At 42.8% G+C, this 20,232-nt stretch overlaps 1 protein-coding gene and 2 non-coding genes across 3 annotated transcripts; 2 read left to right on the top strand and 1 right to left on the bottom strand.

Moving 5' to 3' along the window:
• On the top strand, positions 13,317-13,389 carry TRNAF-GAA. The gene has a single exon. It is a non-coding gene; the product is annotated as a tRNA-Phe (tRNA).
• On the top strand, positions 15,717-15,789 carry TRNAF-GAA. The gene has a single exon. It is a non-coding gene; the product is annotated as a tRNA-Phe (tRNA).
• Positions 15,932-19,134, bottom strand: LOC18784382 (inositol oxygenase 1). Its single transcript, XM_007215664.2, has 11 exons — positions 18,931-19,134; positions 18,531-18,648; positions 17,695-17,776; positions 17,341-17,545; positions 17,191-17,250; positions 17,036-17,088; positions 16,814-16,936; positions 16,660-16,729; positions 16,486-16,564; positions 16,297-16,378; positions 15,932-16,184 (listed from the first exon to the last, which is right to left on the bottom strand). Exons 1-11 carry the CDS (start codon positions 18,959-18,961, stop codon positions 16,158-16,160), a joined length of 930 nt encoding a protein of 309 aa, XP_007215726.1. The 5' UTR covers positions 18,962-19,134; the 3' UTR covers positions 15,932-16,157.

The raw sequence follows: 20,232 nt of genomic DNA, 5'->3' as shown, positions 1-20,232 counted from the left end.
TCTCACATTTTTAAACTTTAGTTGGAATTGCTGACTTTTCCAAAGTTGAGGCAATCACGTGGGTGTGTCTTTGATCCTTTGGGTTTGAACCTAACAAAAATTACGGGCTGATCTTTGAAGCCTATTTCGAGAGTTTCCACATTTGGGCTTTCTTTGGGCTGAGGCTTTATTTCCAACATTCTTGGTGTGAAGCCCAAACTGTCTGGATCTTATTTTTGTTTTTCTCAAGTCTCTGGGCTGGGCAGGCAATTTTATCATGGGCCTGTCTTTTGGTCTTGGGCGTGCCGAATTTGGGCCCAAACAATGCCCCCTAAGTCTGAATCGTTTTGGAACGGTTTCAGACTTAATGTTTTGCCATTTAATTCGCGCGCCAGTTTCTTCCGTGTTTTCGCCCACGTCTGCCACGTTTGCCTGCTACGAACTAGAGTTCGTGGGAAAACGGCTAGTTATTAGCTAGTTACTAGCTAATAATCATCAGGTGCCGTCCCATCTTCTTCTTCCCACGTTTTCGAGCCCTTCTTTAAAAGAAATTCAAATTCATAGCTTCTGAAAAAGAAACCCTAAACCTTCCGACTCTTGTTCCTGCGAGTTTTTTTTTCTTCGAGATTTCCATAGCTTTCTTCAGACCTCCCTTTCTTCTGCTTCTTCCCTTGAATCAGAAATGTCTTCCCCAAGGTCCCGCGCTCAGTCTTCTTCCGCTCCAGTTCCTCCCAATTATATCACTGGGAGCGGGATTGATGCTCACGCGATAGAAATCAGGAGCAAGCTTCATCCCTTTGCCCAGAAGAATCCGGACGAGAATGTCCTCCATTTGTTCGAGAACACCCTGGTGTTAGGGCCTCACTGGTTTGGTCCTGTTCCAGCTGAGATGGCAGAATTGCTAAAAAAGGATGCCGAGGCTCCTTTGTGTTTTGAGAGCTCTTCTGCCCTGCTTCTTATTCTTGGGTTAGCAAGAATTTGAGCCGGTCCTTCCCGTCCAGCGAGGTGAGGAATAGTCCGGTCAAATGGGCAGACTGGATTGATAGACTTCTCCCGAGATATGGGGGTCACTGGAGGAGAGCTGGGATTTATGACGCCATTTTTCTGTCCAAACAGTCGATTAACAGAGATGAGAATCTGCTTGCTGCTGCTTTATGCTTCTGGAATTCTGCCAGCAATACATTTGACTTCCGTGTGGGTCCTATGGCGCCAACCTTGCTGGATATGGCTCAGATTTTTGGGTTCAGGCCCCATGGTAGGCTTGTTGATGCCGTTGGAGATTATCACAGGCGAAGGAATCAAGAGAAAGTGGCCACTCCTTTTACTATCCCTCCAGCCGTGATCAACCAAAACTGCTATTTCTCCAACTATCTGAAGAAATTCAGTGCTGAGAAGGACAAGGATCAGCAACATATGTTGTTCCTTCTGTATTGGCTGAATCGGTTCATTCTCCCCAATCGGTCTTCTGCAGTTCTGCTAGAGTACAGACACTTGGCAGAAGCACTCCACAATCACACTGATGTGGGGCTCGGGCCTACAGTTCTGGCTCACCTTTTCAAGAATCTGCACACTGCCACCCTGAAGAACCCATTGAACCTGTCAGCTCCTGGCGCATTCTGGATGATCCAGATCTGGCTGCAGGTTTATTTTCCAGAACTAAGGTTCCCAGACATAGTTCTGCCTGAAGATCAAGTCCTGGCTCTTCCTCTGATGTCGGCAGAAGTGCCAAAGCGTTCTATTGAGGAGTATTTGATGCTCTTCAGGCATTGTACAAAGAGGTCGGCAGCTCAGTGGCAAGTGGTGATCATGAGGACCTATCATTGGTTCCAGACCGGATTTCGGTTGTTTGAGAAGGAGCCAGAAGATGAAGCTGCCAGAACAGATTTCAGGAGGAAATTTCTGAGTATTACTCTGCCCAGAGATCTACCCCATGGTGGGGGTAAACCTCCAAACTATCATATGGGGGCAGAAGTCTACCATCCCAACTTTTGCGCAAGGCAGATTGGTTGTCCCCAACTCATTCCGCTGAAATCATATCGGAGTTGTAACCGGGCCTCTTCTTGAAGGGATGCAGATGATCTGGAGGTGCACAAGGATGCCCAGTGTGCAGTGAACAAAATCAACAACAGCACGGATGCCCTCTATCCTTCGTGGGAGCTGAATTCCTGCAGTTCTGCCGACTTTGACGCATGGTGGAAAGCCAGATTCCAAAGTCTGCCTGCTTCTGTCACTGCCCTCAAGGTGCTGTTCGATGGTTGGGAAAACTGGGTCGTTTTTGCGGATGGGGATGCCAAGACGCATATGATCCAGACTATCAAGGATATCAACGCGCAAATCATAGAAGGTAGATTTCTGATTCTGTCTGGGATTCGTTCTGTCCTGATGATCGAATTCTAATGTCTATTCTGCCTGTATCAGATCCTTCTTTGACCAGCGTAGGTGGGCAGTCTGTTCATGCTGGAGAAGTGATTGGTAAGTCTTTTCTTTTAATTCTATTCTGTCTTTTCCTGCTGGATTGGTTTCTAATGTCTAATGCCTTGGTGCAGTCTCTTCTGTTATTTCTGCCGGGGACTTGGAGCTCCCTTCTGCAGATGAAGGAGATGAGGTCCAGACAGAACAAACACCTACCGAGGCCGTTCTTTCTGGCAGAAGAAAAAGGAAAGGACCGCCCCTTCTACGGATAATACCACGCGGCCCGGCATTTCAGGTAAGCTCGTGATGTTCCAACCATTCCCTTTAAATTTATTCTGTCTTGCCTTCTTTTCCCTAATACTGCTTTTTCGTTATGTGCAGCTGGAAGTCCTTCCCCTCCTCCTACCAAGTTGAAAAAACTTAAAAATAGGAGTGAGGAGGAGTATGTCGCCGTGGAAGAAACGGCAGCAGTTCCCACCACTACCTCCGGGACGGATGAAGAGCTGCGAGAGGCTTTTGAGGAGGTGGAGCAGGAAAAAGAATTGGAAGAGCTGGAAGAAACGCCTCAGGAAAAAACGGCAGTGGTGGAAGGAGAGGTAAGTTTTATTTCTGTGATTCGCATCAGTTCCCTTCTTGCCCTGTTTCTTTCGTTCTGACCCCTGTTTTGTAGGAGGAGATCCCTGCTGAGGTGATTGCAGAGAGCATTGCCTTGGCGCAGAAGCAACAAGGGGGTCCAAGGGCTGAGCTGACTAGCTCAAAACTAGCCCTATTTGAGGATGCCGAGGCAGAGCATTCTACTGCCGTTCCAGGGGCTGAGGATCAGGCGGAGCGGTCTGCATCAGAGCCTGTGGATCAGGCAGAACTGTCTATTGTGGTTCCGGAGGCTGAAGTGGAAACAACCGCCGCTGCCCCTGTGGTTGTGGTAACTTTCTTTCTTATCTGTCCACACTCTCCTGCATTTCTGCCTTGTTCTTTATTTTTAACTATTGTAGCCTTTTCAGGTAGAAGTGCCTAAAGCTGTTGGCGTCCTGGCAGCGGTTACCAGTCCCCAGAAGCCTCCCATTGTTGCTGTAAGTTTTCATAACTTTTGGGCCTTTATTTTCCACTTTCTGCCTGGTCTTACCTTATGCTTTCTTCTTGCAGATGCCCATTCATTCCCTTCCAGGATCATCTGCCACGGCTTCTTTTGCTGATCCAGAACTCGAAGAGTTTGAAGCCATGGATCTGGATGCCCAATTGGACAGACTGGAGAAACTCAGCTCTCCTTCAGGCAAGGCAAAATCTAGGGCAGTGGAGGAGGCCATGGAGAGGTTGAAAATCTGGCAGTCCAATGAGCTGGAGTTTGATCAAGACAATGAAGCCTTAAATCAGCTGATGAAGGACCTGGACCTGCTTCACAGACAGAACATGGCTCCAAAACCTATCCTTGAGATGGGCCTAAGCTTGGCCAGAGATGTGCTCAATCTGCATGATCGCTATGAGGATCTCAGGCCTACTTTCAAGACTTCTGAATTCTGCAAGGCCACTCATGAAGCCAACCTGGCTGATTTTGCAAAGCAGAAAGCAGAACTGGATCAGATGGTGGCCGGATACAAGGAAGTGAGGGCTACTGCGGACAAGCTGGAGAAGCAGATTAAAGAGCTCCAAAAACAACTGGCAGAATGCAGGGAGGTGCAGAGCAGGCTTGGGGCTGGACTGAGTTCTAAAACCAAGGCTACTTTCCTTGTGCAAAGTATGGTTGCAGCTTCCAGGCCAGCTTTGGAAATTGCAGAGGCTTCAATTCATCAGGGGGTGCTGCTCCAGAAAGAGCTTTCTGTCAAGAAGGCGAACCTGCAGGAGACTCTTAGAAAACTAGGATTTTAGCTTCTTCCTTCTTTCTATTGTTCGAATAATTTGCCGCGAAGGTGGCTATTCTTATATAAGCTTTCAAAGCATTCTACTGCCTTTTATTTATTCTTGATGCAATAACCGGACACGGCTTTGAAAGTAAAAACAAAAACAACTTTAAAGCAAAAACAGATCTAAACAAGATTCTTTTCAAAAAAACAAAAAAAAGTCAATCTTGTTCTTCTTCTATCCCGGGATCTGTTTGTACAGCCTGCGAATCCCACATGGTTGGATAGAACTTCTTTAACCATTTACCATTGATTGGGGCAAAATGAACAACTCCATCTCGGTCCTGCAACCTGTATGCCCTCATTCCGAGGATTTGATTAATTATAAAAGGGTCTTCCCATGTAGGTGACCATTTCCCATATCCACCTATGTGTGCTCCAAGGGGCAGAATTGCCTTCCAGACTATCTCTCCCTCTTCAAAACTCTTGTTTCTGACTCTTTTGTTGTAGGCCCTTGATACAGCCTGTTTTCCTGCTAAGAGTTTGTTGAGGGTGTCAATTCTGCTTGCATCCAATTCTTCCAATTCCAGCAACATGGCTTGAGAGTAATCCTCCCCAGTGAGACCGTGCTGGTGAGCAATTCTAAGAGACTGGACTGCTATCTCCATGGGAAGAATTGCATCATGGCCGTAGGTTAGAGCATAGGGGGTCATCCCAGTTGCTTCTCTTTTTGAAGTTCTGTATGCCCACAAAGTTTTTGATAACTTCTCATGCCACTGCTTTGGATTCTTCTCTAGCATTTTTCTGATGATATTGATAATCACCTTGTTACTTGACTCTGCCTGTCCATTAGCTTGAGCATAGTAAGGAGTAGATTGAAGGAGTTTGAACTTGAATGTTTCTGCCATATCTAGCATGTCCCTAGATATGAAAGAAGAACCCCTATCAGTTGTGATTGATTCTGGAATGCCAAACCTTTGTATGATCTGTTCTTCTATGAAGGTGATGATCTCTTGAGATGTTGTGATTTTTACTGGCTTGGCCTCCACCCATTTGGTGAAGTAGTCTGTAGCAACAATAATGAAACAATGCTGCTGGTTGCTGGCTGGATAGATCTTGCCAATGAGATCTATTGCCCATCCCCTAAAAGGCCATGGTTTTACTACTGGGTTCATGGGAATCGAAGGGGCCTGCTGGATTAGGCCGTGCCTTTGACAGGCCTCACATCCTTTGGAATAGTTGATGCAATCCTTCATCATGGTTGGCCAGAAGTAGCCATACCTTCTAATTAACCAGCACATCTTCCTTCCCCTTTGGTGAGCTCCACAGATCCCCTCATGGGTTTCTCCCATGACTTTCATATATTCTGTCTTCCCGAGGCACCTTAATAGTACCTCATCCTTACTTTTTCGGACCAAATCTTCATTCCACATGAGGTAGTTTGTAGCCATGATTCTGACTCTTTTCTTAGAGGGCAGAGTGGGATATCGTAAGTAAGTCATGATAGGCTCCCTCCAATCATCTTCAGTTATCAAGGCAGAATTGACTTCTATCTCCATTCCTCTAGTCAAAACAGATGGTAGACTTTTCCTTCCTATCTTGATGATCCTTTGGACGCAGTCTTCGGGCATTTGTATGCCTGATGCCACCTGAGCCAGTTCATTGGCTGCAAAGTTTTCCTCCATTGGGATGTGCTCCCAAGTAGCTTCTCTAAATTCTGTTAGCAGATTTCTAGCTGCTACTAGATATACAGCCAGAGAAGGATTTAGACACTTATATTCTCCAGCAATCTGTTTTAGGACAAGCATGGAATCTCCCAAGATTTCGACGGAGTGGACTCCTAATTCTACCAACATCTCGAGCCCTATAATCAAAGCTTCATACTCGGCCCTGTTGTTGGTGCATTGGAAATCTAACTGGAAGGAATAGCAATGTCTGACCCCTAATGGTTCTTCCAGAACAATCCCTGCTCCTGAAGCCTTGTCTGTCTTTGATCCATCAAAATATAGTTTCCAAGGTGTGAGATGAATCGAGTAGATTGGATTGTTAAGGCAAACATGAGCTCTAGTTAGCAGATCTGCATTTGCTATGTCCAAAGAATCCATGTTTTCAATTTCCTCTCCCGGGTGATCTGCCAAGAAGTCTGCCACAGCTTGCCCTTTGACAGCTTTCTGAGGGACATACCTGAAGGTGAATTCTGTCAAAGCCAAAGTCCATTTCCCAATTCTGCCCCTCAGCATTGGTCTTGTTAGCATGTATTTGATTAAGTCTGTCTTGGCAATGATGTAGATAGTGTGTGGCAGCATGTAGTGCCTGAGCTTTACAGCAGTGAAATACAAGGCCAGGCAGAGCCTTTCTATTGCGGAATACCTTCTCTCCACTTCTGTTAATGTTCTGCTTAGATAATAGACTGCTTGTTCCTTTCCTTCTTTGTTGTCTTGAACTAAAAGACTTCCAATGGATACTTCTGATGCAGATACATAAAGCTTGAGTGGTCTGCCTCTTTTTGGCGGGGACAGAACTGGTGGGTTTGAGAGGTAATGCTTTATTTCCTGGAAAGCCTGTTGGTGCTGTTCTTCCCATTTGAATGTCTGTTCCTACTTCAGCCTTAACAGGGAAGAAAAAGGTTGGATTTTTCCTGCATAATTGGATATGAATCTCCTTAGAAAATTGATTTTTCCTAAGAGACTTTGAAGTCCCTTCTTGTTCCGAGGTGGTAGAGCTTCTATGATGGATTTTGCTTTATTTCTGTCAACCTCTATACCTCTCTGGTGGACCAAGAATCCTAAGAAATTTCCTGCTTGGACTCCAAAAACACATTTTTTGGGGTTCATTTTTAGTTTGTGTTGCCTCATTCTTAGGAATGCCTTTTTTAGGCTTGCTACGTGGTTTCCTTCCTCAGGGGATTTAATCACCACGTCATCTATGTATACTTCCAAGGAATGTCCTATCATATCATGAAAAATAGAATTCATTGCCCTTTCGTAGGTGGCCCCTGCATTCCTCAAACCGAAGGGCATTACAGTATATTCGAAAGCACCTATATGTCCTGGACACATAAAGGCTGTCTTGTGGATGTCCTGTTCTGCCATCATAATCTGGTTATAACCTGCATTGCCGTCCATGAAAGATAGCATCAGGTTATGAGCAGCTCCATCTACTAGCATGTCTGCCATTGGCATAGGATATTCGTCTTTAGGAGATGCCTCATTCAGATTTCTGTAATCCACGCAGATTCTAACTGCCCCTGTTTTTCTTTTGAGAACAGGTACAATATTTGCTAACCAATCGGCATAGACGGCTGGCCTGATGAATCCTGCCTTGAGCAGCCTTTCTATCTCTTCTTTGACCTTTAGTTCTGTGTCCATAGACATTCTTCTTCTGGCCTGTTTGACTGGAAGGTAGCCATCTTTAATTGGCAGCTTGTGCTCCACTAACTGCCTGTCCAATCCTGGCATTTCGCGGTAATGCCAGGCAAAATAATCTCTGAACTCCTGCAAAAGTGCCATGAGTTCAGTCTTGAGTGGTTCCTTCAAAAGTGTGCTGATGAAAATAGGCCTTGGATCTTCTTCTGTCCCTAAGTTTATCTCCTGTAGAGAATCCTGTACTTCTGGCAGGGAGTCATCCAGTGCTGCTGGTGCAAAATCTAATACTTCCTCCTGTAAAATTTCCTCCTCTTGTTCTTTTGTGCTTTCATGGGTGAATTCTGCCATATTGATGGCTGGATTCTGTATGAAAAGCCTTCCTTCTCCCCAGTATATCAACAATCTTTTTGTGATGGATCGGATTGTTGCAGCTCGATCCTTGTCCAGTTGATTGGGACTAAACATCAGAGTTCTGGAAGTTCAGCACAAAAAGGTCTATTCCAGTCCTCTAGAGAACTGGCTAAACCTTCTTCAATGAGTCTTTGGGCCGTGACACCATGTGGGCGGCCGTTCTGATTGACTCCAAGGAATGTGAAAGGACCGAGGTCATCATGATAATACCTTGCTTCAAAGCACATGGCAGAGGGCAGGAATGGCCGTGGATCGGCCTCTATAATCTCCATGCAGCCTTCTTCATTCCATAGTGCTAACTGCTGGTGGAGGGTGGAAGGAATACAAAGGCTCTGGTGAATCCAATCCCTGCCAAGTAGTGCATTGTAGGTGGTGGAAGTAGTGTCTATAACAAAGAATGCTATTTTCAACTCTTTGCTTCCGACTATGACATCTACATCTAAGATGCCATGTATTTTGGTGATGCCCCCAGCGAAGTTGGTGACGGTCAATCGTGTTGGAATCAGATCTTTCTCTGTCCTGCCCAACTTGGTCAGCATTCTATGGGGTAATAGATTAATGGCTGCACCTCCATCTACTATGATCTTGGAAATAGGAATACCCCCAAGATTTGCCGTTATAAACAAAGGTCTGAGGCGATTTGCCATTTCTCTGGTTGGCTTGGCGAAACAAGGTTGCTCTGTAGCTGGTTTATTGGCTGTTCTGCCTGTCCTGGGGTTGTCTGCTTGTGGTTCTGGTGGCTCCTCTGCTTCTGCCAATCTACATTCAAAGCTTTCCTGAGAGAAAACATCTCCTTCCAGAGTGCTTTCTTGTCCTTCGGCAGCCTTGAATTTACCTGGTAGGATGAATACCATGTTAATTCCCAGATCACCCTGTAGGAGGTCTTCTAATTCTGCGCCAAAAGCTTCTGTTTCTGGGTCCAATTCTTCACCAAATTCCATTAATTCTTCCCCGTATTCTTTCGTCCAGTCATCCTGTTCTGCTACTTCGAGGGGCTCTTTCTGATCATCTGTAGAAGGTTCATAGTCCAATTGCTCTTCTTCATATTCCTCAGTGTAGTCGTCTTCTCCTTGTAACGGGGTAGACCCGGATTTCTCTGGTGTCTGCGTGGTGTCAGGACGACTGTTGGACGACGAGGCTACATGGATAGGAGACCTGGCTGGCGGTTCTGTTTTCAGCAATTCCCTTGACTGGCAAGCTTTCTGTTCTGTCTGGGGAAGTGTTTCAGGATTTTTTCCTTTCCTGGCAGAACTGGGTTGTGAACGTACCTGCGTATTATCTTGGCTCTTAAGATATGTGCAGTATTGCCTCTGGATTCTCCTTTTCTGAGTTCTGGTCAGCTCCAGAGTCGGTCTACCGCTTCTTCCTACGGAATACCATCTCCCTTCTATGATCGTTGCCAAGGGTCTTTCGTTTCCGAGTGTCTTGACTGGTATTTCCTTTCTGGGTTGCTCCATCCTCCTCTCGCTATATTGTGTAGGCCTAAGACAGCTCTTCTGCCTTGTTTTGTCTCGGGATGAGGTTCCAATCCTGTCAAAGACACTAGGTGTGGGCTGATTTTGTCTGTCTAGAACCACCTCTAGCTCTGTTTCACATTTGCACCTACCACAGAGCACTACCCCAGCCAAGATGGTCGCTCTTGGTATTTGACTGGTCTCCCTTATGATTCTTCTACCTCTGCTGCAACCAGCATCTGTGATTGGCTCGGTTTTCCTCTGTTCTGGCCAATTTAGGTTGACCATATTGACTTGAGGTTGAGGAAAGGGATCCGTTGTGACCGATGGTGGTTTTTCTACCAGTTTCAACCTTCCTGCCGTTATTCCTTCTTGTATCACGTCCCTGAAAACAACACAACTATTGGTAGAATGGTTCCAAGAGTTGTGCCACCTGCAGTACTGTCTGCCCTTGAGTTCTTCCGGCTTCGGTATTCTGTGAGGCGTTTCTATTGCCTTCTGCAGTAGCATTTCGTCGAACAAGGCATCAACCTTGGTTAAGTCAAAAGAGTAAACCTTGTTTTGTGTTGGCTTGTTTGGAACGAATCCTCCTGTGAATGGCGGTGGCTTTTGGTCTTTAGGTGGCTTTGTGAGGGCTTTTACAACTAATGGGATGTTTTAGTTTTGCCATTTCTGCCACTGAAACCTCTTTCTCTTCTGATTCTTCTGTATCTTCTTGTGATTCCACCTCGATCAGGTGGACTGAAGAAGAAGGGGTTTTATAGTATGTACCTTTGGAGGAGTTCCTCCTTTGTTGTTCTTCCCTGAGTAACTCCTCATATTTGGATGCCTTATCAGCCAGTTCTGCCAGATCTCCGAACAATATCCCGTCGAACCTCTTCCTGAGAGAGATTTTAAGGGCGGCTTGGGCCATCTGGATGAAGTGTCTTTCTTCCATAGGGATTCGGCACTTCATCTTGAGCTTTCTGAACCTGGTTATGAAATCTTGAGCCGGTTCATCTTCACTTTGCTTGAGGGCAGCTAGATCACTGATGGTGACTTCTGGCTGAATCCTGTAATAGTAGTCATGGAAGACATTTTCCATTTGTTCCCAGGTTTGAACAGAGTTAGCTGGCAGGCTGGTGTACCAGGTAAAAACTTGTCCAGAGAGAGAGTTGCTGAAAAGCCTTAGTTTCAGTAGAGGGTTGTTCTCAATAGCTATGCATTGGATGGAGAACCTGCCTATGTGTTCAACTGAAGAAGCATGGGGGTCCTCCCCATTGAACAGAGTGAAGTTTGGTACTTTGAAACCAGGAGACAACGGTATTTGATCGATATAGGCTGGGTATGGCTTTCTATAAGTAGGCCTTTCCCCTCTTCTAGCCTCGGGATCCATGATTTCTCTGATCATTCTTTGCAATGCTCCTATGTCATTCAAAGCATTGACTGGGGGAAGATTTTGTCCCTGCTCTGGCTGAACGTAATCAAACCTGGGTTCTGCTCTGTGTGGTCTGGGTGGAACTTCCTCCCTGTGTTCTTCCTGCTCTTCGACTTCTGGATGATTCCTCCAGTTTGTCCCCGGTCTATTCCTGTCATGATTAGCAAAAAGGTTGTTCCCTCCTCGGCCTCTCCTCCCTCTTGCAAGTGGAGGGAATGGATTAGGGTCCATCCTTCTGGGTCTATATGGCAATACTGCCGGTGGTTCAGGCAGAAGCGCCAAAGGTTGATCATGTGAGACCACATGAGGTGGAATGGGCTGAGGTTCTGGCTGGTTCTGAGCCAGTGCCAGGTTATCTGGTTGAGTTGGGGCTTCATGTTCTTGATTAGGAAGGGCTCCTTCCCTCGGACCAGCCTGAATTTCTCTGTGGTCTGGCACTCCAACCATCTGTGCAACTAGGGGATTTTCCTGGTATGGCCACGTTAATCCTGGCGGAGGGCCATACGGGAGATCTAACTGCTGGAGTATAGGATCCAGGTTTGGAATTCTGGCCATGGCGGATTCTCGATCCTTCCGGAACTGTCTGTTAACCTGCCATTGCATCATGGCTGTCATGTTATTGAGTGTGTCCTGGCTCCTTTGTACTGTGATTTCTTGTCGGAGTACTGACTCCTGTATTTGATTCATCCTTTTGGAGCCAGTCTTGGAACGTCTACTTCCTATACTGCCGTGGGCAGATTGCCTAGCATCGCTTTCTTCTGACTCGAGGCCTTCCCTGAGAACCATCTTGTTTTTCTCCATATTTGTAAATCTGTGAATGATTCTGTCAGAGTATGTATACTGAGAAGTCCCACTGGGCGTGCCAAATTGTTCACCCGTTTTCGTGTTTACTCCTGAGGTGGAAGGGCGAAGTTCCCCACTGGCTTGGAGACCACTTGTTGGTCGACAAGTCAGCTTTCTTTGGTGTGTGAGCGTGCCACTGCTAGCAATGTAAATTCTAGCAGACTTATTTTTAGAGTGGATAACTTGCGCCTCAAGTTACTGACTTCTAAAACAAATGATTGTGAATTTGGGTGAGGAATATCTCCCAAGTAAGTTCTTTTCTTGCCTCAGACTGGTGAGGACTTTCATAATTTATCTCAGTATCAAATGGTTGTTCTGGCCAGAATATATAATAATAAAATAGACTGTTTCAGGCAGAACTGCCTTCTACAAAATTAAGAAGGGAGAAATCAACTCTAGAAAGACAAAAAGATGGCTGGAATCCCATTTCTGCTTGGGTAGAAACTTCTCGGGGATTTAGCAAGCTGGAACTATGCTGTAAAATTTGTTGAGGTTTTCATATTTGTGAAAACTCAAACTATGTTTGTCTTGGCTTTTGCTGAACCAAATTTGTAACGAGAGGGATCTCGTTTTCAGAAGACTTATTTTCTAAGTCTGAACTTTGGAATTCTGATCTAAAGCTGTTTTTCTCTTGGGATCCAAGTGAGCTTTTTCTTGTTTGTTTTTTTTGATTGATTGATGAATTGAGTGTCCCCTTTGTTTCTTTGCCTACTTTCGTTTTTATAAGAGACCCTCTTAAGGAGGTAATTCTTAATTCTAAATAATGGGCGGCAAAAAGATCTCTTATAATGTAAAGTAAGAAGGGTTTCTTATCAATCAAGGCAGATAGGTTTTGAGCAGTCACCTCCTAAAAACAGTCCCTTCCCTGGTTTCCTGGGTGGCAGCTTTCTAATTCAACCAACGCCACCGTCTGTGTGGGCTTTTTATGGCGGTTTGGCTCTTTTTCTTTTGTATTTTCTGAGTGGTTCCCTGTTTCCCGTTCTAACTTAGAAGGCGTGATCCGTGAATTCCTTGGGAGATGGTGTATTGATTTGTAGCAAAATCTCGAACACAGATGGGTTTTTGATCTTCAATTGGCAGTGTTTCAGAGACATCCCTCTCACATTTTTAAACTTTAGTTGGAATTGCTGACTTTTCCAAAGTTGAGGCAATCACGTGGGTGTGTCTTTGATCCTTTGGGTTTGAACCTAACAAAAATTACGGGCTGATCTTTGAAGCCTATTTCGAGAGTTTCCACATTTGGGCTTTCTTTGGGCTGAGGCTTTATTTCCAACATTCTTGGTGTGAAGCCCAAACTGTCTGTATCTTATTTTTGTTTTTCTCAAGTCTCTGGGCTGGGCAGGCAATTTTATCATGGGCCTGTCTTTTGGTCTTGGGCGTGCCGAATTTGGGCCCAAACAGATCTCGATAAAGCTACTCAGAATCAACTGGCAAGAGGTCAATTTGTTTTCCTTTTGCTTTATAATTTGATTATATATTTACTTAATACTTTCTGTTTAGACAGATTCACTAAGAGATACCTTCAATTTATCAATATGCGCAACCATGTCAAATCTAATATCTAGTTAAATAGTTACATTTGGCCAGTAAGATCGTTAGAGCGGGGATAGCTCAGTTGGGAGAGCGTCAGACTGAAGATCTGAAGGTCACGTGTTCGATCCACGTTCACCGCAATTGATTTAGATAATTTTGGGTTTTTTTTTTCTTTTTTTTCTTTTTTTTGTTTTGGTTTTTTTGGTGCCAGAAGTTTGTATGGTATTTGTATCCTGCTGAACCTGAAAGTATGAGTTGAATTATTTTAAACCCTTATTTTACTTTGATCCTGCTGAACCTGAAATTAGCCTACAGACTTGTTGGACACAGAGCAAAAGGGAAGAGGCTTTCTCACATCATAATCATATCATGGTGAAGTTTTATTAATAGCTCACACAAATACACCATACATGAAAGATAATTTTACATGAAAACTTTTATGAACTAACAAGGAAATGCAGCTACGAATCGAAATGTCGTCTTCTTTGTACAGCTAGTTAGCAAGGTGCTGGTACGCATAATCCACCCTCAATACTCATCAAACGGCAGCAGAGCTGAGACGTTTCACCATCTTAGATTGGAAGGGAAGTACTGCACAACAGGCATTGTTTAAATACAAATTTAAAAAGCCAAATCATTAACGCGGTGAGAAAAATCAGGTTGCGCTTGAAAGGGAAGTTGAACCAAATGAAAAATCAGGTTGTGCTTGCTTACCTTTTCAATGAGAGAGAGAGATATAGTATGGCTTCACATTCTCAACATCAATCCGTTCCTTACTCTTGCTGTAAAGGTGAGGTCATACTTTCTGCATAGAATTTTAGCCGAATATTCTTTGGGGACGAAAATCGCTCCCACAAATTGGTGCTTTCATTGAGAGCGCGAAATAATACTCAAAAGGTACTCCAAATTCATTTTTCACACTTTGTTTCACGCAAATCAATTCTTCGTACGTTTGAGTGAAATAAAGTGTGGAAAATGGATTTGGAGCACATTTTGAGTATTATTTCGCACTCTCAATGAAGACGCCAATTTGTGGGAGCGATTTTCATCCCCAAAGAATATTCATCTAACATTATGTCTTCCTCTTCGCTTCTCTTTCTCCCTGCAAAATAATACGGAGTAAAGGACCACATCCAAGGGTGTTGGCCAAAGGCCCTCTGATGCCTAAGTTAGTTCGAGTGTTTGTAGGAAAATAATAGATAACGAAAGGATGGAAATTTCTCTAGGGTGAGATGTAAGATCCCACATCAACCAACGGAGAGGGGGTGATGTGCCTTATATGTGCACACCCGCATCCATCTAGCACGAGGCCTTTTGGGAGCTCACTAGCTTCGGAGTCTTAGGAACTCTGAAGTTAAGCGAGTTGGGAGCTAGAGCAATCCCAGGATGGGTGACCCACTGGGAAGTTGCTTGTGAGCTCCCAGAAACAAAATCGTGAGGGCCAGAGAGGGAGGGCTCAAAGCGGACAATATCGTGCTACGGCGGAGCCGATCCCGGGATGTGACAATTTGGTATCAGAGCCACTTTGACATGTGGTGTGAGTATGCCGACGAGGACGTCGGACCCTTAAGGGAGGTGGATTGTAAGATCCCACATCAACCAACGGAGAGGGGGTGATGTGCCTTATATGTGTACACCCGCATCCATCTAGCACGAGGCCTTTTGGGAGCTCACTAGCTTTGGAGTCGTAGGAACTCTGAAGTTAAGCGAGTTGGGAGCTAGAGCAATCCCAGGATGGGTGACCCACTAGGAAGTTGTTTGTGAGCTCCCAGAAACAAAATCGTGAGGGCCAGAGAGGGAGGGCTCAAAGCGGACAATATCGTGCTACGGCGGAGCCGATCCCGGGATGTGACATGAGAACCGAATGGCTGGAGCCATGTGTGGTGGCCGGAGTCTTGTGTGAGAGAGTAAAAGAATTATGGCGGCTAAGGTTTGTGAGATAGAATTTCTGCAGAGTTTCAGACAGAAGTTTAGACGTACCTCAACTCCTATGTTAGCCATGTATTTATAGGAGCCTCAGAGGCTAAGGTTTTGGAAGAATAATTCCACAAATGGAAAGGAATTATTTTTTCCTGATTTGGAGAGATTTATTTAATTATGGATTTGATTTAAATCAAATCCTTAATTAATGCAAGAATCAAATAATTCCCAATTAAATCAAATAACTCCCAATGAGGTCAAATAATTCCCAAATTGATTGACTTAATTATTTGACCTAGGATCTGAGATATTTTGCTTCAACAATATAGCTAGAATAATTTGCTAGGCTTTGGTGCACATATCAGAATATAACAGCCCACTTGAGGACAAGTTACACACATCTACATCAACAGCCCAATTCACCACCTCAACATCACCAGCCCAATTCACCTAAACCTTCCATTAGGAACCAATTATCAATGTAGGCAACAAATGTCAAGTCTAATATCTAGTTAAATACCTAGTTTTGTCTTATGAAATCATCCAAGCGGGGATAGCTCAGTTGGGAGAGCGTCAGACTGAAGATCTGAAGGTCACGTGTTCGATCCACGTTCACCGCAATTAACTTTTCCTTATTTTTAAACTTTTTGCGTTAGAAGTCTAATGTGAAGTCTGCTGAACCTGAAGTTAGCATACAGACTTGGACACAGAGCGAAAGCGGAAAGATAGTTTAGCCTACAGACTTGGACACAGAGCCAAAAGGGAGAGGCTGCCTCACTGACATCACCATGCTGAAGTTTTATTAAGCAATCTAAATAATAGCTCACATACACAAATACATGAAAGATAATTTTACATGAAAACTTTTATGAAATAACAAGGAAATGCAGCTACAACTCGAAATTTCGTCTTCTGTGTACAGCTAGTTAGCAAGGTGCTGGTACATAATACGCCCTCATTACTCATCAAATGGCAGAGCTGGGAAGTTTCACCATCTTAGCTTGGAAGGGAAATACTGCACAACAGGAATTCTTTAAATACAAATTTAGAGAGCCAAATAATTAACGCGGCGGAGAAAAGAATTAAGAGGATGTTGAACCAAATGAAATGAGGTTGTGCATGCTTACCTTTTCAATGAGAGAGAGATAGTATGGCTTCACCTTCTCAACATCAATCCGTACCTTGCTCTTGCTGTAAAGGTCATACTTGCTGCATGGAAAAATTGAAAATGCAGTGTGATATTAAGCATTTAGACCAACAGAGAAATTAGTAAAAGGTGAAGCACAAAGAGCATGAATTTAAAACCCAGGAATTACTTGAATACGTGGAGCCAGTTCAGGTTTTTGACATCCTCTTCGTTCATTAAGTGCTTATATGCTCCTGCCTTGTGTAAAGCTGCAATTTCAAAAAGATTTCATCACAATCAAATTACTCACACAATTGAGTTTTTAGGGGTATAATTTATAGTGCTTTTCTATTATCTCACGGACCATAGAATGAGTGGTATCTAATGATGAACAGAGCTGCTGAGGGTAGAGTGCAATTATTCTCCTTGGCCACCTGAATAAAAATTTTATTGTATGAATACCAAAAGTGTTTGATTATACTGTCTAAAGGGTTACAGATCTAGGTTAGAAAATATACCAAATACATGTAGTCGTCATGCCCCCACGACATCATTACATTTTCGAGTCCACATCCCTCTGAGTAAACTCCAAATTTGGTGTTGTAAGCAGGATTATAGTAGTCAGGATTTTCCTTGAAATACTGCAATAGCAATGTCAGGAACAGAATGTTTGATCAGCCAATTAAATTGTATATACATTGTTTGAGTGTTTGTAGTAAGTAAACTTATGATAAAAGTACCTTGTGATGAACATTGGCTTGGTCAAAAGAACAGCCAACTGGGAATGTGTCACCTGAAAAATAAGGATCAGGATTGGTAATTTTGAAGTTGAAAATATACAAATATATTTCTGCATAATATAACAAAAGTGTGATGCATGAAATTCGATTCGTACCGACAACAGCCCATTGAGGAAGCTCCCCAAAGCTAGGAAGAAGAAGCACCTTCCCAAGATCTAAAAGCACATAAAGGATCAAAATTAGCAACTTACTTCACTTACTGGTATGAAGTCCAGAAGAGCAGATAATATTGAAGATATTAATACCATGGATGAGGCCAGTCAAGTGCAGCCAATCTTCATTGGGATAGTCCTTTCTAATGGCTTCAGCCGTTTGCAACAAGTGCTCGATTTGAGGTTCGTCCAAGTCCGGATCACTCTCATCCACAACCTCATTCAGAAGCTCACAGCATTCCCATATGCTCATCTCCACCCTGTTCAATTTGCTGTACTCTTTTCTCATTCTCTGAACCTGTTTTACATTTTTTTAATAATAAATATTTGGTTTTAGCTAGGCAGATGCAAATGAAAATAGACCTACGTTTCAATCTTTTCTCATACCTAGGAAGTAAAATGGTGTCACAAAAATGAAGTATAGTGATGTTTGGGAAAGTTACTTACAAAGTCATAAGTCTGGTTGATGTGATTTATCTGGTAGAAAATCTCCACACTTGGTTGCCTTTCACCTTCTGCATCATAATCCCTGTTTTTCAATCCATGTAAAGTTATTAATAACTAAATTTAATTGATAATTCAATGGAGAGGGTAAAAAAAATTCAACGAATTTCCAAAACAAGACAAAAAACTTTTTGTTGAAGGCAAAAGTATGGGCCTGGCCGAAGGGCCAGCACAGAGGGCTGCACAAGAAGCCTTGGTTGGTCAAAAATAAGATAAACAAATAGACCTTCACTATTTCTGTTGCTTGAGCTAATGATAAGAACCCATGTCTTTCCATGGTAGGAAAGGTTTTCTTTCTTTTGGGTTTTCATTTGCCATCACAGGAAAGATTTTTTTTTGACCTTTTTAGTTGGGTAATTAGAAATGAAAGTGAGCAAATGCTTTGAAACCTTGGCGTCCAGGTTTCCCAATCTCTTTTCTTTTTTATCATTTTCCTCTTTTTCTTCCAAAATTCTTGAGAAAAAGGCACAGCTTCAAGGGGATCAAATTACCAGGTCATTTGTCTCTAGTATGATCAGTAATTAATTAAGTGGTCACATACATTTTATAGTGAATTTTACTTGTAGATGATAAGAAAAATAACTTATAACATAAGTCAAAGGGCTAATAAGGAGACCATCCATATTTGCTCTAACTCTAGATCAGATCATCTCATATCGTATTAAATCTATTAGTCGTGTTTGCCGTGTCCATGACAAACGGGCTGTGATTCAGATCTCTATAGATATAATCCTGAAGGGTACATATAAAATAAATTTATGTTTGCAAAAGTGTATAACCTAAATGTCTGTCCAAATGAGTTGGTATGTGGCACCACAAATAATCCATCATCCAACACCAATTCCTTCTCCTCTTCAAACACCTTTTTCTCCCCTGCCTCAGTTCCAACTTCAACTCCTGTGATTTTAAATCAGAGAAAAATCATATATAAATATATATAAATTACAGATTTTAAAGGAATCACTGATGAAAATAAATTTTTTTTTTTTTTTCATACTGAAAACCCCAAAAGATCCCACCAAACCAAACTGGCTCAGATGAACAAGGATAAAAATAAATAATAATAAAAAAACTAAAAATAGAGAATACCAACTTGGAAACTCATGATCAACAATGAAGAAAAATAATTTTCAAAAATATAAGAAAATAAAAACTTGGAAGTGGGAATTAATAATGTACCAAATTCAGGCTGCTCAATGAGGATGGTCATCCTGAATCAAACCTGAAGCAGCAGAGAAACCCAAGAAAACAGAGGAAAATAATGAAGAAGAAAAAACAGTTTGGCCAACGAATTTGGACAGTGGTGGCATTTGGTGGGTTGGAAAGTGATAAGTATTTATAGTTGGCCGGAGAGTCCTTTCCTGACAATTCGGAGGTCTCATGTCCTTCCCTGAAAAATCCACAAAACTTTTTGGCTTCCTTCCTTACAATATTTACTCCTGTCAAACTACAAAATATTATTTTAACTCCAACTCAAGTAAAAGCAGAAAGGAAAAAAATAAACAGAGACAGCAGAAATAATTGATTTTTTTAAAAAAAATTCCACCCTGTGGGACCCATGGGGTTCTGTCAGGGCTGAGTCAGCCTTGCGTTGGACGTGACGCAGCACCACCACCTACGGCAGCGGGCGTGTTGTCGTTATTAGGCAATTACTCTTTTTCACTGCCGTTTTTGCTAGTGGCATAGCGTCGGTCGCAGAGTCTCTGGTCTGGTGGGTGCCACCCGTCCAGCGGCGAATCGCGGCTCTGTGGTTGTTGGGACCGTGAGATCGCGCGACAAGTGTAAGAGTGGCAGCTGTTAAGATCTTGTATTCGTCGGCGTCTAGTTTCATGAAATAGTCACCTGTACAACACAAGTACATTGGCTGTAGGATTGTAGCCGGTTACACGTCGCCACGTAGCCATCAAGGTTTTGTTTCCATATATATATATATATATATATATATTTTTTTTTTTTCCGGATAGAATGTGTAAAAGTCAAAATTACCATTTTATTTACTGGATTATGGGATAAGGATACAACAATTTATATGTCAAAAATGTAGAATTTTATGTATACAGATAAGGTTGGATTAGATAAGGGAAAAAATATAGAATAATTGGCAAAAATAAATTTAGCTTTGTCAACATTTCATAAGTTTAAATCCTTAATATATATTCTAATATAAATTATTTGGAGGCCGATTCAAACTCGAGTACAGAAGGGAGCACATCCGTTCTAATCAATTTGGTTAAGTCCATGTATGCATGATAAATTATATATTAGATTAGGTTACAAAGGTCTTTGTGGTAGGTTAATCAGACTCAATTTAGATTTTCTCTGTCGTTTACTTTACTACAAGTACATAGGACGGAATTGAATTTTTGACCTCTCCTAATAATCATTTGTTTTCATATTTTATCTATATATATAAAGCCAAAGGCAGAGAATGGTGAAACATTCAAAATACCAGAAAATATCCTTGGTTAATGCAAACATTAA

Source organism: Prunus persica, chromosome G3, assembly GCF_000346465.2.
Source record: "Prunus persica cultivar Lovell chromosome G3, Prunus_persica_NCBIv2, whole genome shotgun sequence".
In the NCBI taxonomy this organism is placed as follows: Eukaryota; Viridiplantae; Streptophyta; class Magnoliopsida; order Rosales; family Rosaceae; genus Prunus; species Prunus persica.
This window is presented reverse-complemented; position numbering and strand designations above follow the sequence as displayed.

What these genes read in the sequence shown, in the direction of transcription:
- LOC18784382 (XM_007215664.2), bottom strand. Translation starts at nt 18,961, where the DNA reads ATGACCATCCTCATTGAGCAGCCTGAATTTG. An exon ending in CTTGACTGGCCTCATCCATG is followed by an intron (nt 17,251 to 17,340) that starts GTATTAATATCT and finishes ATGTGCTTTTAG; the next exon opens with ATCTTGGGAAGGTGCTTCTT. An exon ending in AAGCCAATGTTCATCACAAG is followed by an intron (nt 16,937 to 17,035) that starts GTACTTTTATCA and finishes TTGCTATTGCAG; the next exon opens with TATTTCAAGGAAAATCCTGA.